General features: G+C 38.4%; 1 protein-coding gene across 4 annotated transcripts in view; it reads right to left on the reverse strand.

The window, feature by feature from the left end:
• The window catches only part of FBXL20 (F-box and leucine rich repeat protein 20), a 108239-nt gene that overhangs the window by 7244 nt on the left and 83281 nt on the right, over positions 1-17714 (reverse strand). For all 4 annotated transcript variants that reach the window (XM_014833538.3, XM_014833537.3, XM_070483158.1 and 1 more), the window contains 8 exons: positions 14881-14976; positions 12853-12979; positions 11531-11605; positions 8676-8806; positions 5810-5870; positions 4855-4899; positions 2870-2926; positions 1487-1699 (listed from right to left, as the gene is read on the reverse strand). In XM_014833538.3, coding sequence (XP_014689024.1) covers positions 1487-1699; positions 2870-2926; positions 4855-4899; positions 5810-5870; positions 8676-8806; positions 11531-11605; positions 12853-12979; positions 14881-14976 — 805 coding nt within the window. The remainder of the gene's footprint in view (positions 1-1486; positions 1700-2869; positions 2927-4854; positions 4900-5809; positions 5871-8675; positions 8807-11530; positions 11606-12852; positions 12980-14880; positions 14977-17714) is intronic.

Consider the following 17714-nt stretch of genomic DNA (forward strand, 5'->3'; position numbering starts at 1 on the left):
TTTCCAATCATTGTGGACAATGTTTCTTCAGATATTTCAAAAAACCTCATTATCCTCTTTTAACAACATACTTCTGGTTTTTACTACATAAATAGTTTCTGAATTCCTACTATGTTCAAGGCACTGTGGTAGTTACATAAGAGGGGTACAAAGATGGTCAAGATGGAGATCCTGCTCTTAGGGAACTTATAGTCTAGATATGCACATAAATAGGTAAATTGAAGTGGAAAAGCACTAAGTGACTGGAAGAACAGAAAAAGACTCTCGAGGATTCAGGGAGGGAGGAGATTCCTGACAGCCAGGCAGGAACCCTAGTATATGTGGGCCAGGGAAGAGGCTCCGGTTCTCCCGTGGCTCTCCTTCCCTTCTGTTGTAGAAGAAATACGGCCACAAGGCTTCTCCACTGCAGTTACTATCTCAGTCCTCTAGGTGTGAAGGGAGAGGAGGAACTGAGGCCAAGTGGAACTCAGGAAGAGGCGTGGTGCTCCTTTATGTGCTCAGATGCCATATGGCCAACATCGATTTTTCAGAGGTTGGTTGTAAGGGCCTAACTAAAGCACAGTGCCTTTCCCACAGCATGTGTGAAGCAGATGTTCCAATAAACGTCTGTTGAGCTAAATAATCTAACATATAGATTCATCCAGCTGTTTATAACCTCCTTGCTGGCAACCTGTCTTCCATCCATTTGGCTATGCATGGGTCTCTCTATTATGGAGGATGGGGCAAAAAAAGGGTAAAAAACTACTCGATCCATTTGTTGTCTTGAAAAATAAGAACCCCAGGAAAGAGGTTTGATGTGAAAGGAAATACAAATTAAATTCCTAAATCTGGGGCGGCCCTGTGGCCGAGTGGTTAACTTTGTGTGCTCTGCTTTGGTGGCCCAGTGTTTCGCTGGTTCAGATCCTGGGCGAGGACATGGCATCGCTCATCAGGCCATGCTGAAGTGCCATCCCACAGGCCACAACTAGAAGGACCCACAACTAAAATATACAACTATGCACTGGGGAGATTTGGGGAGAAAAAGCAGGAAAAAAAAAAAAGAAGACTGGCAACAGTTGTTAGCTCAGGTGTCAATCTAAAAAGAAAAAATTCTTAAATCCCATTTGACTAAATATTTTCTTTGTTATTCCTTTTGAACCAAAACCTGGCATGTTGTTTTTTTTTTTTTTTTGACTCTGGGCATGTTATTAGGCCCTGGACATTACTGGAGAGAATTTGCTGGGAGGAGACCTACTTTTCTTCCCTTCCATGGGTATTTTCCTACTAAATTTCCATCTGGAACAACAGGTAAAAACTATCCACCCTTCGGTTTGATCTCCATTTTTTTTTCTCTTTGCTAAATGTCCAAGTAAATATAAAAATCAGGAATCTAAATCTAAAAAAAAAAAAGAAAGAAATAAGAAATGGAGTAAAAAAAATCCCAAAAAACAAAGAAGGAAAGGGTGCTGAGAACACAAGAGCTGGAGAGTGACGTAGCCATCTTTACCCTGAGTCTCTTGATCCCAGCCCGTGTGATCTGCTGGCAGTCATAGAGTTCTATCCGTTCAAGGCTGTGACAGCTCTTCAAGTGCTCCAGGGACGCATCTGTGATGAGGGGGCAGTTGTCCAGTTCAATCACCTCCAGCTGGTCGTGGGCGCAGGCCCCGTTCCCCAGGTGACGAATCCCATCGTCTGTGATCAGCTCACAGTGAGACAGACTCTGCAGCCAAACAGAGCAAAGAAGGACACTGAAATATCTTACGGCATTCTTCGAGTCAGAGGCCTGTGTACAATCAGAAAGGAGACCTTTCTGGTTTGATTTTGATGTCTATGGAGCCATCACTAGATCCATGTGGTGAAATGAAGAAAGCAGTATTAGTCGCTGGGTTTCTGACAATAAATGACTAACATTTCTGCGTGTGATTCTAAACATATTTTGTGAATTCATGTAATGACTGTGAAACAGTTCATAAACAAATATCCCTGCCACACACAAATTAACATTTTCTTCTCTATAGCGGCAAGTGGAGCTCAAGCTTTTCCTGCACAAAATTTTTGGAATTTGGACTAAATAGTGAATACCTGGTACAGGAGCATGCCCAAACAGTTAATTATCTGAAAATGATTCTTACAGCTGTCAGGTGTGGTGATCTCTTCACATAAATCTCTTCACTTTATCAATTTTCCTTAAATCCCTGGTTCCTCCATGTGAAACACAGAACGCTTGATCTAATTTTGGATAGTACTGTAATTTTTGGTAGTGCCACCAAACACACCAAAAATGAGCCTAGATACAGAATACAGTCATGTACCACATAATGACTTTTCAGTCAATGATGGACTGCATATACAATGGTAGTCCCATAAGATTAGTACCATATAGCCTAGGTGTGTAGCAGGCTAGACCATCTAGGTTTGTGTAAGTGCACTCTATGATGTCTGCACAATGATGAAATTGTCTAATGATGCATTTCTCAGAATGTATCCCCATTGTTAAACAATGCATGACTGTAGTCAACCAGAATGCTTTCCCACAGTGTTATTGGAAAGTAGCAGAGAACTCCCCATAGTAAAGCCTTGATTGGTTCTGTTTTATGGGAACATTTGGTCCCAAGGTGAAGCAAATTGTATTTTGGCCTTCTTGTCCCTTGGATCTCTGGAAATTTAAGTATCATTCATTCATGTAGGAGGGAGAACTCATAGTCTCCAAGTCAGTTTTCCATTCCTATCTCAGTTTTCTCCTTCACTCAGGTCTTCCCTTGGTCTTCTCTAAGTTGGCAATTTGGAGACATATGCTTTCCCAAAATGGTAGCCAGACACTAAGAGGAAAGTAAGAGCCTGGTTTTGATTAAATCTAATAAACACATAAAACTTTCAAAGTCAAACTCACCAATACTTGAAGTCGAGGACAGTGTATAGAAAGTTGGATTAATGTGCTATCTGTTATCTGAAAGAAACATGTAAGTTTATTTTAGGCATAATTCAAAAAAAACCTCATGGACTGTACCTCATTCCTGACTACACATATTCTAGCCTGATAGCCTGGTATCAATCATCAAAAAACAGAATCTTAACGTTGAAATCCCATCGGCTATCTGAACCTGTTCTTTGAGAACCTATCCAGACTAGGCTTGAACACATCTAGTCATCCCTAGTCTTCATCATTGAATAAGTCTGCTGAAAATTCTGTTTTGTTTTCTTGTAACTTCTTACCACTAGACTTTGTTCTTCCTGCTTAGAACCATCACAGAAAAGAATCAGAAGACACTGCTCCATGAAAAAAATAACTGTAGGAACACCCTCATATTTTTAGATATTTGGCCTCTATTTTATAAGCCATGCCACAACACAGGATTGATAACCGGTCTATCAGTTTTTTCCCAAGGGTGGCAGAAGGGGGCTGCTGAAATCTGGGTTAACTATGAACATTCAGGAAGGAAGAGCAGCCTTTTATAGTTATCTTAGGATGGAAAGTCAATCAGTGTCTCTTTTCCAGTTCTTCAACCCTGAGATGATGATGATGATTATAATATACATAGCTTCACAGGGACTACAAAACGGCAGAAGGTGGGGAGTTGGGGTAGGCAGATGTGTGCACATCCCTCAGGAGGACTAACACTGGAAGGGACACACAGGACACTCAGGCATGTGCAAGAGATAGATGGATGTGAACAAGTTTTAGTTTAGTAAGAACTAATAGAGGCCAGCCCCATGGCCAAGCGGTTAAGTTAGCGCACTCCACTTAGGCAGCCTGGGGTTCGCTCGTTTGTATCCTGGGCGCAGAGGTACACATTGCTCGTTGGGCCACGCTGTGGTGGCATCCCACATAGAAGAACGAGAATGACTTACAACTAGAATATACAACTATGTGCTGGGGCTTTGGGGAGAAAAAAAAAATGAGGAAGATTGGCAACAGATGTCAGCTCCGGGCCAATCTTCCTCAAAAAATAAATAAACAAAAATAAAGCTCAAAAGTAAGTACAACTAAGGGGGGGGGGGGGAAGAATAGTTGCTAAGTAGTGTCCAGATAACAAATTCAGAAAAAATTAACCTCTATAGTTACTACAGTATCTTCTCTTCTTTATTTTTACCATTAAAAAAATTCATTACTCCATCTTCTTTTTAAGAGTCTCTCTTCAGGGGGCCAGCCCAGTGGCACAGCGGTTAAGTTTGCACGTTCCGCTTTTTGGCTGCCCGGGGTTTGCCGGTTCAGATCTTGGGTGTGGACATGGCATCGCTTGGCACAAGCCATGCTGTGGTAGGCATCCCACATATAAAGCAGAGGAAGATGGGCAAGGATGTCAGCTCAGGGCCAGTCTTCCTCAGCAAAAAGAGGAGGATTGGCAGTAGTTAGCTCAGGGCTAATCTTCCTCAAAAAAAAAAAAAAGAGTCTCCCTTCAAAGTTTCTCCCCAGTCAACTAATAATCTCAAAGCTCTTAAAATTGGTAGTAAAAGAAATTGCTGATAAGGAGGTATATGGTATAGAGAGTTGGGTCTCCAGGGCTGATGATGTAAGGAGTCCAGGATCCAGCTAAGTTAAAAAAGGGCAGTGCTATATATCAGTGTGATGAGACTTTAATTATTTACTAGTATCATAACCCTGTAGGTCTAAGAAAACGTCATAGCATCTTTATGGCTTAAATGCTTTGGTCTTCTTTCTTTTCAATGGCAACCTTATTGATTCTATTTTTCTAGTTCTTTAACACATATGTCACGAGCACCTTTGCCTGGTATGCCTGGACAACACCTCAGCAAACGGAGAGTCAGCAGTGCTGCCAGGTACTACACTACACTAGGGTAGGGAACGGTCTGATGTGCACATTTTATCTAAGTTTCTATCATACTGTATTTCTGAGTAAAAATCCCTAAGCTTACCTGAACACACTCTTCCAGGTCCATCTTTTCAAGCTCATGGCAATTCTACAGAATACAAAACCAAACATTATAGTACAGTTAAAACATGGGAAAAATTTTAAGGTCAGAAAACACAGTAGTAGTATTAAATATACTGATGAAATCTTAAAAGTTTCAGAGTTGGTGTCATTCTAATGTCACTTGTCTTATTCCATTAATTACACATTCTAAAAGGCCTTGATCACAGAAAAATTTCTCAATTATTCCACATTTAAAGTATGTAACATCCTAGAAGTCCAAGGGAATAAATATGCTGAACACTAACACTGCACTGATACAGAGATCCTTTCAACCATAAATAATTTAATGAAAATGATTTCTTTGGAAGGGTGGAAGGTAAGCTTTATATCCTCATTTAATTATGCCATGTGCCACCCCCAACTCAATTAGGATTCCATCCATCTGCCTGAAAGCAAATGTCCTCAACCATGCTCCATCACACTGGTCAAAGACAGTATAATTTTAAATACTACTATTATACAGTGATTTATAAACCACTCTGAGAATTAAAATCTTCTGGTGAATACAGAAAATCTCTGAAAACTTCTCCATTTAAACAGACTTACATGTTTATTTCAAAATTACTCTCATCCACCAGTAACATACCAAATAACCAAGTAAGTTTCTTTCACAAAGCGCTAGAAGTCCCTGTTTAGTTTATCATCTTATGCAAATGTGGGAAATCAAGTCTTACGAAGGAGCATCATGTTCTACAACGCATGCCTGCGTTTCCAGAGCAGTTTGTATTCTATAGGCCTGGAGCTGTAGCATAACAACGCTCAGAACACCAGCACAGAGAAGTTCCCCTACATCCCACACCCTCGACTCTGCTGCCATTCCACATTTCCCTCATTGCTCACTCTTCTGACCTAAAAAATCCCCAACAAAACCTACAGAACCCGGAGAAAATACTTACCCTGGCCAGAGTGGTAAAGCCCACATCTGTTAATTGAGAACACCTTGCCACTTCTAATATTCTGTAAAAAGACAAAGCGAAAGTCAAGCCCTTGGTCCCTGAAAACTGGGTTTATTAAAACAGCATGAATTTAAGAAAACAACCTCTTATTCCCTAAGGACTATATAATATAGAGTGACATTAACAGCTAAGCAAGTCTGTATACAGATCTTGCCATTCATTTTCATGGAGTCGTCATAAGGGGGTCCTGAAAATACCACATTTTAGGGTGATGTAATCAGAAGAATATAATAATAGAAGCTTGTAGTTAATGCCAAAACGCATGAGAAATGCATTTAAAAGCCTTCTTGATTGCATACTGCTTACCCCCAGAGGGCAGCCTGCTCCTAGAAAACAAAGGAAATGGAGATAAATACTCTGTTTCAGTTAATCTGTCTGATTCAGTTAATCTGAAAATAAAATTATTCTCTTTCCCTATTTTACATGTAGGTTCACTTGGATTTAAATAGCTTTTAAAAACGCTATGAAGGGACTGGTTAATTACAGGCCTGTCCCAAATATGAAATCCATATGCATGAAAAAATACTTGTAAGCTTTCTGCTTCCTCCCACAGACTCCCAGGGAGGCCCAGTTGAGAGGGGAGCTGAGCTGGCAGCCACTCTCCTATTCAGGAACTGCTAAACACCAACCTAAATAACCACAAGACCAGGGAATCAAAAGTAGCTCTTTTCTGTGAAAAGCTTGGTGGCATCCGCATGGCAGTACCAAAGAACATTTATGTTTGCTTAAAAATCACTTACTACAGAAGTTGAAAAAAATAAAGCTAAAGTATAAGAAGTAATTATCAATTGACAATCAATTAGAAATAATTGCTCTATCTAATGGGAAATCATGATCTGACTGAAACCCAACTTTTCTGTTTTTTTGCGTTTTTTTCAGATTGGAACCTGAGCTAACAACTGTTGCCAATCTTTTTTTTTTTCCTTCTTCCAAAGTCCCCCAGTACATAGTTGTATATTCTAGTTGTGAGTGCTTCTGCTTGTGCTATGTGGGGCACCGCCTCAGCGTGGCTTGATGAGCGGTGCCATGTCTGCACCAAAGATCCGATCGGGTGAAACCCTGGGCTGCCAAAGCGGAGCACGAGAACTTAACCACTGAGCCACAGGGCCAGCCCCGAAACCCAACTTCTGAGTATCACATTTGAAAGCCTTTCTATTCTAACAATAAAATAAACCATGAAGGGGACCGGGCTGGTGGTGCAGAGGTTAAGTTCACGTGTTCCACTTTGGCAGCCCAGGGTGTACCGGTTCGAATCCTAGGTGAGGACCTATGCACTGCTTATCAAGCCATGCTGTGGCAGACGTCCTGCATATAAAGTAGAGGAAGATGGGCACGGATGTTAGCTCAGGGTCAGTTTTCCCCAGCAAAAAGAGGAGGATTGGTGGCAGATGTTAGCCCAGGGCTAATCTTCCTTAAAAAAACAAACAAAAAACCATGAAGGAGGATGGAGCTGAACACTGCTCTCTTTAAAACAGAAAAAGGTAAAGTGAAATATTTTTAGAGAGGAGTTTAGCTACCTCCTTAGCTCCTGAATAGTACTTTGCTCTAGGCTTGTTATTACTAATTTTGACCAAGAAGTCTATGATCTAGTAAAAGAATTTTGATACTGTAGGCAAATTTTCTTTCAATAATTATGGTTAGGCCCATGGCCAGGTGATTATAAAAAAAAAGTTTTTAAGTAAGTTTTTTTGTTTTTGAGGAAGATTAGCCCTGAGATAACATCTGCTGCCAATCCTCCTCCTTTTGCTGAGGAAGACTGGCCCTGAGCTAACATCCGTGCCCATCTTACTCTACTTTATATGTGGGACGCCTACCACAGCATGGCTTGCCAAGTGGGGCCATGTCTGCACCTGGGATCCAAACCGGCAAACCCCGGGCCGCCGAAGCGGAACATGTGCACTTAACTGCTCTGCCACCGGGCCAGCCCCTAAGCAAGTTTTATTGGTTTACAATGATTGTTATATGTAACAGAAGTGGTTTCATGGGTTCTAGAGCCAGACTGCCTGAGTGTGAATCTTTGCTCCTGCACTTACTAGCTGTAAGAGCTTGAACAGGTTACTTGACTTCTCTGTGCTTTGGTTTCTCATATGGAGATAATAACAGGGCTTATATGATGTTATGATGATTAAATAAACTAATATTTGCATATCACTTAACACAATGGCTAACACATAATAAGTACAATAAAAGTTTTGTTTTTAAAAAACAAAAGACATACATGGGGATCATTCTTATTTATTACAAAATAGTGTATTGTGCATTCTTATAGAATCAATATGGGTTTGATACCATGTATGTGGTAACCCAGCAATCTTAGTAAATATTCAGCCAATCCTACATTTAGGCAGAGAGGAGAAGCCATAGAGAAATAAGCCTTGTTCTAAAAGACCATCAGCACGAAGGAGATTCTCTTGCGGGGCTGTTTTTTCTTTTAAATACTCCCTGCTACGTACCTGGCATCATTACTACAATATACATGGCCACAGGGTGAGAACTTTCTTCAGAAAGGCATTATATGAAGGCATTAATAAGAGAAAATGCTTTTATTTCTTTTCTCAAGTCATGGAAAAAAATGTTGATTTTGTTCTAGTATGGATAGCAAGATACAGAAAATGAGGACTATTACCCCTTGGTTCAGGCCTATTACATGTAATCAAATGAGGTACAAAGCAAGTAGTGGGCATCTAAAAAGGTAATGGCCTTGGAGTATCTACCTTAAACATTCCAGGTTCCAAGGAATAAATAGGGTGAAGGAGGCCTCTGTTTCTTTCCCCTGATTTTTTTGAGCTAAACAAGAAATGTTTACCTAAGTCGCGGGCAGTTCTGACCTAGAGCATTCAGGATGGCATCTGTGATGTTGGAGCAGCCGGAGGCACAGAGGGACTGTAACTTATGGCACCCTCTGCATATAGTAATGAGACCTTCATCTGTGATTTGCTAAAAAACAAGAGTAAAAAATCCCATAGATATTAGCAACTTAGCAGAAGAAAAAGAAGGAAAAAAGTTACTTCCGCAAAAATAAGCACCCAAAAGAAACAAAAGCAGATTTAATATCAATCAGGTAGCAGAACTAAAAGAAAATGAACACATTTTTGTCTCTTCCTCCCCTCACTTCCTTTGGATTTAGTTTGCGACAGAAATCTGTGCTCATTTGTGGTGTAAAGGGAAGAAGCTATACGGGATTCTTTTAACCTAAGGGGACTGGGAACAGTATGGGGCCCATCATGGTGTAGATTCAATTAAATGATTTTAAAATCTAGAAAACAGGTAGGAACAGCAGTATTTTAATAGTACAAACACATTTTTAAGTTCAAAATTGATAATGATATTAAGCTACTGAAAAAATGAAACAACTTGTGGATGAAGCTGCAATCTCGTTATCAACAAAAGACTCATTTATTTCCATATTTTAGTTTTATATGATAAAGAATATCCTAATTTATGGAGAAAAACAGTTGTGTCCAACCCACACAGAATTTTATATATTTTAAATCATTTTAAAATTAAAAAAGAATACACAAAGATGTACAGTAAAAAAAAAAAAAAGATGTCACATATGAACATCTTAACATGTTGGATAGGGTCAGAACTTCAATTTGTCCAGCTAGGTTCATTAATTTTGTATAAGTCTCAGAATAAATCTCTCCTATCATCTTTGTTTAATCACACAGTATCCTTAGGTTGTAAGGACAAGTGAAAAAAAAATCAAACATTAAATATTCACTTTTTAAATCAGCACGTTCTCAATATTGTACAACTGAAACAAAATAAAAAACGGATACTAAGGCAAATATAAGATCTGTCATGAGGATAAATTAATGAGGTATATACACATATGGAAGTACCTAAAAAAGTGCCACAGAGATGTGATGTATTTTTATTACTAAACAAGGATAACTGATATGTAAAGGCGGAAGCAGCAATCAATAAACACGCATATTTAGCAAGCCAATGGAATTTGTGTCACACAATATTAAGAAAGTATTGCAGGGCTGTGCTGCCTTCTTAATGTTTTAAAGTCTATAAGGGATTATCTAGGAACAAAGATGAGGAAAGTCACATCACCGATATTTTTAATTTTAAAGAGAGTAAAATTTACTAAACTTTCATGTTTTCAAATTACTTAAAAAAAAGCAAATGGATCAAGAATGTACTTTGGTTACTTCAATAGTTCTGGGCAGGAACATGAAGTCTCATGAATGCTGAGAATCATTTCATCATACTGTACAGAAGAAATGACTCATGCCCTAAGATCTGGGTGAAGGGAAACAGTAACATAAACATATGATAGAACTGGTTCTTTATGCTTACCAACTGTGATTTCTGTCTGCTGGAAGAGTAAAGGAAACAAAACTAAAATGGCAAACGGTAGGCATGATATATATGTATTTGTATGTATGAGTTTATATGTAACATGTATACAGAGTATGTGTATATGTACAGTCAAGCACTGCATAACAACATTTCGGTCACCAACAAACTGCACACAACAGTGGTCCCATAAGATTAGTACCACATAGCCTCGGTGTGTAGTAGGCTATACCATCTAGGTTCGTCTAAGTGCACTCTATGATGTTCGCACAACGAAATTGCCCAACCACGCGCTTCTCAGAATGTATGCGCACAGTTAAGTGATGCATGACCGTATATAAATAAAATCTGAAGATGCCCCAAACAGTTTTTTCCTATCACTGTAAACTGATGGTTTCATTTACAAGAATCCTCCAAGCTCTTTCTCGCAGGCCAAATATTTCGGTTTCACAAATGAAATTAGGCAAAGTCTAGTAGTTAGCAACTATGGGAATCAGAATTAAAAAGAAATGTCATTCCTTTAACTCAGTCTCAGGAGCCTCCTAAACAGATCATTATCAGCACCATCCCTTAAGGGCTGGAAGAACAGGTAGCTGAAACTGCACAAAATGTGGCCCTTTCTGTATCACCTTTAAACTAAACAACTACGATACCCTCAGGTTTTAGGTGATCAAACAAGAAGGGGAGGGTATAATAAGCAGAAGCCTTGGCAAAAACCCTTATCAACGTTTTTCATTGCCATGAGAGGCTCTCACTCAAAGGTAACACATATGTAATTTTCAAGGCAAGACAGAAAAGCTACAGGTGTATTGTCAATGTTCTAAGACCCTGAATAATTTCAGCAAGTTCTCTGAGCAAAATTCAGGAGTTTTGGGATAGACACAAAAAAGCTGATAGTCTAAACAAGCCAAATGTAAACTACAAATACTACTTGAAAATAATTTAAACGGTACATTTTGCTTGTCATCTGTTTAAATCAGTGTGGTTCCCAATAGTTACGGTCCACTAATAGGTCTTAATTGGTATGATTGCAATTAATTTACCAAAAATATTTTAAATACTGAAGTTTGTGAGTAATTTACTTCTAAAAAGTAGAGTTTTCTTAAGTCAAAAAGAAAGGGGTGGAGTTGCAGTTAGCTTATGTGGAATTCTGCATAAGCTACCCTCTATCTAATGTATGTCAAAGCCCTCAGGAGTGCATATTGTCAAGTATGTAAAGAATCATCTGTGCGTTTACTGTGTCCCCTGGGTTGAAATGGAAAAACCCATCGTCTTGATGACAGAAACTCTTACAGTAATATTACTGAAATGAATTACTAATACGGAAGAGTTGTGCGAAGGATGGCTTACTAAGCAAGTCTGCAAGTTTAAAGTCACCAGTTCAGGACAGTGTGCACCTATGTACTTCAGTGCTTCATCTTCTAGCTAGAAAGATTAAAAAGAAAGAGAAAAAATGATTACTGACACTGTTTCAAAGGAAAAAAGATTTAAGAGTGTACACATTGATCGATATATTCTAAACAGCCAACCAAGTTTCAAAGGAACAAGGAAACAGAAACAATGAACTATGATCACATAAGGTGTAATTCACATGATTAGTATGGTTATCAGTATTTTTCATCAGTTCTGACCACATCAAATTCCTATTATCACCAAATCAAGGAAAAGATAAACACTGCCTAACGTTTATGAATTTTTCTTCTGATAAATTAAACATGGCTCACAGCGTTTTGCTAAGGGATTATGAAACTAAAATAATTTTCACATTTCTACACTCCCTATAAAGTCTTTTGAAAAGAAACTTTCGGGAGCAGGAGCTGAGAAAGGCATCCATAGCTTATCTGCTGCTGGTAGATCAGTGCCATGCGCACAGTGCAGAGAACAGATGGCAAGTAATTGATTATAACGATGCATTCCAATCAATATTTTTCAGGATTCCATAAATAACCAGAAGCTCAAGCTGTTGTTTTAAGGCAGTCATACTTCCAAAGCTGTTTCAAACAATGGAGCTCCTCCCATTACGGTGAAAGAATGAAGGCATTTTTAATGGAATCCAAGGCCTGGTTTTAGTAACCATTAATAAATTAAGGTAATAAGAGCCTAGGCCTACTTTGTCAGTCACTTCTAAACCCACTCTTGACCACTTCCTTCCAGATGCTACCATGTCACTTTTTCTTTTTCACTGTAAAACACTGAGATAGTAAAATTTTTAATGACAAAATATGTTGGATTTGTAATGTGACTGGAAATAAGCATCAACACTGTAAAATGTAGGTTGCTGTATACTTGGCACATTTAAGAAAAGCTCCTGGTGGTTAAACAACTAGTGAAAATTGCCAAGACTACCTTCCTTGCCTATCTAGTTCAAGATCTCAGGCAGTGACAACATGGCATGTTTTCCTTTTCAGATTAAACTGCATGAAACTCTTCTTGACTATGGTGCATGCTCAGTATCATTTTGTCTCCCCATCTGGCCTCCTCTCAAAAATTTCTCTTTGGTCAGATGTTAATTCTTCTTATATTTTTTTACTCTGTGGAAAACAAATTTTTAGTAAGTATGTATCTTTGGTCAATAATATGTAACAACTACATATCCCTCAAGCTAACATCTTGGGGCTATCTACAAAGTTTATGGTTCCTCTATCATTCATAAACACTACATGGAGTATTACCTGTGTGCAGCCTTTTAAGAACAAGGCCTTGAGCCCTCCACAGCCTCTCACTAGTGCTTGGATGCCATCCTTGGTTACTTGGTCACACCACGAAATGTTCAGTTGCTCCAACAGTGGACATCCCTCACTTAGCAAAAAACAAAATGAAACAAACATATGACTAAATCCAATTCCAAAGGCACCAAATTCTTATTTTATTGACTATTTAGTCAGGGAATGGGTATAGCCCCATGCTATGCTACAAGAACATACATATTCACATACATAAATCTACTTAATGTAGATTTAGAACATAGGTAATCCCATAACAACAACAAAAAAAGCAGATTTATCAATGCTTGTGGTGTTCATGTGGGACTGTATCAGTCGGAGGGCCATCTCAAATCCACCTTAACCAACAAGCACAAACACAATCTTGTTTTCCAGATATATTAGATTTTTATGGAGGTTTATACTTTTCAAAATATATCCTTTTTGCACTTATCACATATTTAAAAGGTCTCTATATAGGAAATGTAAAGTAAGTGACTTGTTCAGGTTAACAGTAACTAAAGAGTTTAGATTCAAACCCAGATTTTCTATCAAATAAATCTATTATTTATTAGAGTAATAACAAAAACATTTAAAATTTTACTTAAAAAATTACAAGGATGTATAAATTTCCCTTATCTAGGAAGTATGTAGACTACTTTTTCCACAGGCTCAATATAGGATATATTGTATTCACTATCTGCCTTCTATCAAATACTAGCTTCATCTTTGATCTCTGATTTCACATTTGAACTACGGAAGAATCCTGAGCTCTACAACATTCTTTGGAAAACAGTGCTTTAATTGTTTCACAAAATAAAGCCAGGGGATCTTGGTTCAAGTTCATTCTTCAACATTAATAGTGTGACTTTAGGACACCTTCCCAAACTTCTCTTAATCCAAGGTTAGCTGTAGCCCCATCTATGTTCTCCCCAAACTGACATACTCACTTCAATCACAGCACTTGTCACACTGCAATATGATGACATGCTTAGGGGTTTTTTTTTCCTCCCACTGGACTCTGAGCAACTTAAGGGCAGCAACAATATCTTATTCAGTTATATTCTACGGCTGAATCACAGTACCTCGCATTCAAAAATGTTTTGGATTTTCTTATCTATAAAGTGTCTGTCCTATCTACCTCACAAGGTTTTCAAATAAATGAGATCACTTATACGAAAATATTTTATAAACTATAAATGTTGTTATATTATCCTACATGGCCAACAGCCTTAGATACATATGTGCTCAATATTCACAATGAAAGTCTAAGAAGGAGCCACACTTTTAGATTACTTACACTCAACTTAACTAAATCTACATTTCTTCTTTTAATAGCTTAATTCTTACTATTCTTAAATGTAACCAATACATGGGACCACAATCATTTATAAAAGGAAGACAAAAAAATAAAGTTACAAAGAGAGTGGGCATTTCATTCTCAAGATATATCTTCTGTAATGTACTTTAAAAAATACATTAACATTGAAACAATTAAAACTTATTGAGTGCTTACTACGTGGCAGAAACTCTGCTAAGAACTTTATATATATTAGGTTGAACCACACGAAGACAAAAACTGTTGAATACTGGCAACTTTATATGGGTTGGTCTAATACTATCAAATAATAATAATCCTATGAGATGATAAGGAAAAGCTTACAAGGATTGTATTTGTTCAAAGTATGTGATTGATAACCTGACTCCAGAGCACTGCTTTTATCACTAGGCTATAATAATATGTGCCATTTGTGGGGGGTGGGGGAGTGGATCAGGATAAGCCTTCATAAAAATCTAATCATTCATGTATAAACTGTACTTACACTGTTCAGAAATCCCCTGAATGTGTCCTGTAATTTGGGCAAGTGATAAAATAAAAGACATATTCTGAACTACAGTATATATCCCTAACACATAGTTTCCTTCAATTCCAATTTTCAGTTATTAAAAAAAATTATTTGTTCTGATAATTGGACATTCTTGTTATAAGAAATTTACCTCAGAGCTTTTAGAGACATGTTTGTTATTGATGTACAGGAAGCCAAGTCAAGGTGCCTGAGTTTGGAACAGAACTTGCTAAGGCTAGTACATGTACTGAAAAATGGAAAAAGGAGAAAATAATGAATAAACAAATAAGAAAACATCCTTAGTATATCATACACAATTCTCATTAAACACGTATGTGTATATAAGAACTGTAAAATTTCCATACCCCAAATAAAAGCAATTATAAATCCCGGGACCTTTCACGTTGAATAAGAGGCAGATGTCATTCACACAGGATAAAAAGGAGCTGTGCTATGTATGAGAATTTGCATGAGGGAAAGATGGTGCTTGATTCTCATCTGGAAATGTTAACAGCTACTGAAAGCAAACTACAGACATGCTAAGAGATTTGCATGCACTCTGCAAATCCAGGAACACCAGAAAGCTAGCCAGTACCTGCTAGCAAGCGGTGAAATATGAAGACTGAAAGCTCTGCCTCTGCTCTTTCACTTAAATCTCTGCTCAAGATAACCTTTTGCACAGCAGTAACAAGATAATTGCGTTTTTGCAAGGTATACAGAGGATGGACCAGTATTGGGCTGCAACAAGCTAAGTTATGTAATATTACTATCTACTTTCCTTTATGAATTTCTTAAAGGCCCTTTCCCACAGTGGTCAGGTTCTCGGTTTAATTTTTTTAACTTATGGGAAATTTCAAATATACACAAGAGTGAATAACAGAGAACACACACATACCATTATTAAGCTTTGACATTTATCAATATTCTACTATTACTATTCCATCTATTTCCGCTCCTTTTATTGTTCCAGTATTTTAAAGCAAATCCCATATTATTTCACCTATAAATATTTCAGGACATTTTTCTAATAGATCAGGACTTAAGTCCTTGGTGTCTGATATCCAGTCTCTGTTCAAGTTTCCCCAATTGTTTCACAAATGCCTTTGTCAAGCTGATTTGTTCAAATTAAGATCCAAATAAGAGCCAAACATTCTACTTGGTTGATGTTTCTTAGGACCTTGTGTGGTACTGTTTCCAGTTCTTCTGGGTAGACACCTAGGAGTAGAATTGCTAGGTCCTATACTAAGTTTATGTTTGACTTTTTTTTAATATTGTCACCTGAGCTAACATCTGTTTCCAATCCTTTTTATTTTCCTTCTTCTTCTTCTCCCCAAAGCCCCCAGTACATAGTTGTATATTCTAGTTGCAGGTCCTTCTTGCTGTGCTATTTGGGATGCTGTCTCAGCATGGCTTGATGAGTGAGGCTAGGATCTAAACTGACGAAACCCTGGGCCTCCAAAGTGGCGTGCACAAATTTAACCACTCAGCCATGGGGCTGGCCCCTATGTTTGACTTTTTTTTTTTAAGATTTGATTTTTCCTTTGTCTCCCAAAGCCCCCCGGTACACAGTTGTGTATTTTTAGTTGTGGGTCCTTAGCATGTGGGAAGCCACCTCAGCATTGGTGCCATATCCGTGCCCAGGATTTGAACTGACAAAATGCTGGGCCGCCAAAGCAGAGTGCGCGAACTTAACCACTCGGCCACGGGGCCGGCCCGTTTGAATTTTTAACAAACTGCCAAACTGTTCTCCAACGTGGCTGTATCATTTTACATTCCCAACAGCAATGAATGAAGGTCTCAGTTTCTCCACATTCTTGCTAACACTTGGCAGTGTCTCTCTTTTTGATTTTAGTCATCTTATTGGGTATAGAGTGTAATCGTATTATGACTTTTACAATTCTGTAATGAACATGCTTTCTTCTGCTTATATTAGCCATTCGTCTCTTTTCTTGGTGAAATGTCTATCCAAGTGTTTACCACATTTTTAATTAGGTTGCCTTATTATTGACCGCGAGAGTTCCCTATATATTCTTGATATGTTTTCTTTAATTTCTCTCAGTAATGTTTTCTGGTTTCCAGTGTAGCTATCTGGCACTTCTTTTAGAATTATGTTATCTGCAACTAAAGACAGTTTTACTTCTTTCCTATGCTCTTTTTATTTTTTCAAACTTACTGCACTGGCTAGAATCTCCAATAGAACACTGAACAGAAATGGCCAGAGTTAACATTCTTGTCTTTCTCCTGATGTTAGGGTACAGCACTCAGTCTTTCACCATTAAGTGAGCAGTAGGTTTGTCACAGATGCCTTTGATCAGATTGAGGAAATTCCCTTCTATTCCTACTTTGCTGAGAATTTTTATCATGAATGGATGTTGCATTTTGTCATGCACTTTTTCTTTATCTAATGATGTATTAGTTATCTATCATTGCATAACAAATTACCCCAAAACTGAGCAACTTAAAACAACAAATCTTTAGTATCTCACAGCTTTGGGGTCAGGAATATAGGCACAGGCAGCTTAGCAAGATGCCTCTGACTCCACCTCTCACAAGGCTGCAATCAAGGTATTGGCCACAGTTGCAATCATCTCAAAGGTTAACTGGGGGCAGATTCCCTTCCAAGCTCATTTCGGTGGCTGTTGGCAGAACTCAGAAGGTCCAATTCCAAGCTCACTCATTTGGGTTTTGGTAGGTTTCAGGTCCTTGCTGGCTGTTGGCTGGAGACCTCAGTTCCTTGCCACATGGGCCTCTCCACAGAGCTACTCACAACAGGGCAGCTTGCCTCCCCCAGAGCCAGAGCCCCGACGGAAGCCACAGTCTTTTTGTAACCTAATCTCCAAAGCGACATCCAATCTCTTCTGCAGTATTCTATTGTTAGAAATGAGTCACTAGGTCCAGTCCATGCTCAAGGGGAAAAGATTACACAAGGGTGTGAATACTAGGAGGCAGGGATTATTTGAGGGCCATTTTAGAGGCTGCCTATCA

Source organism: Equus asinus, chromosome 13 (genome assembly GCF_041296235.1).
Source record: "Equus asinus isolate D_3611 breed Donkey chromosome 13, EquAss-T2T_v2, whole genome shotgun sequence".
NCBI classification, from domain to species: Eukaryota; Metazoa; Chordata; class Mammalia; order Perissodactyla; family Equidae; genus Equus; species Equus asinus.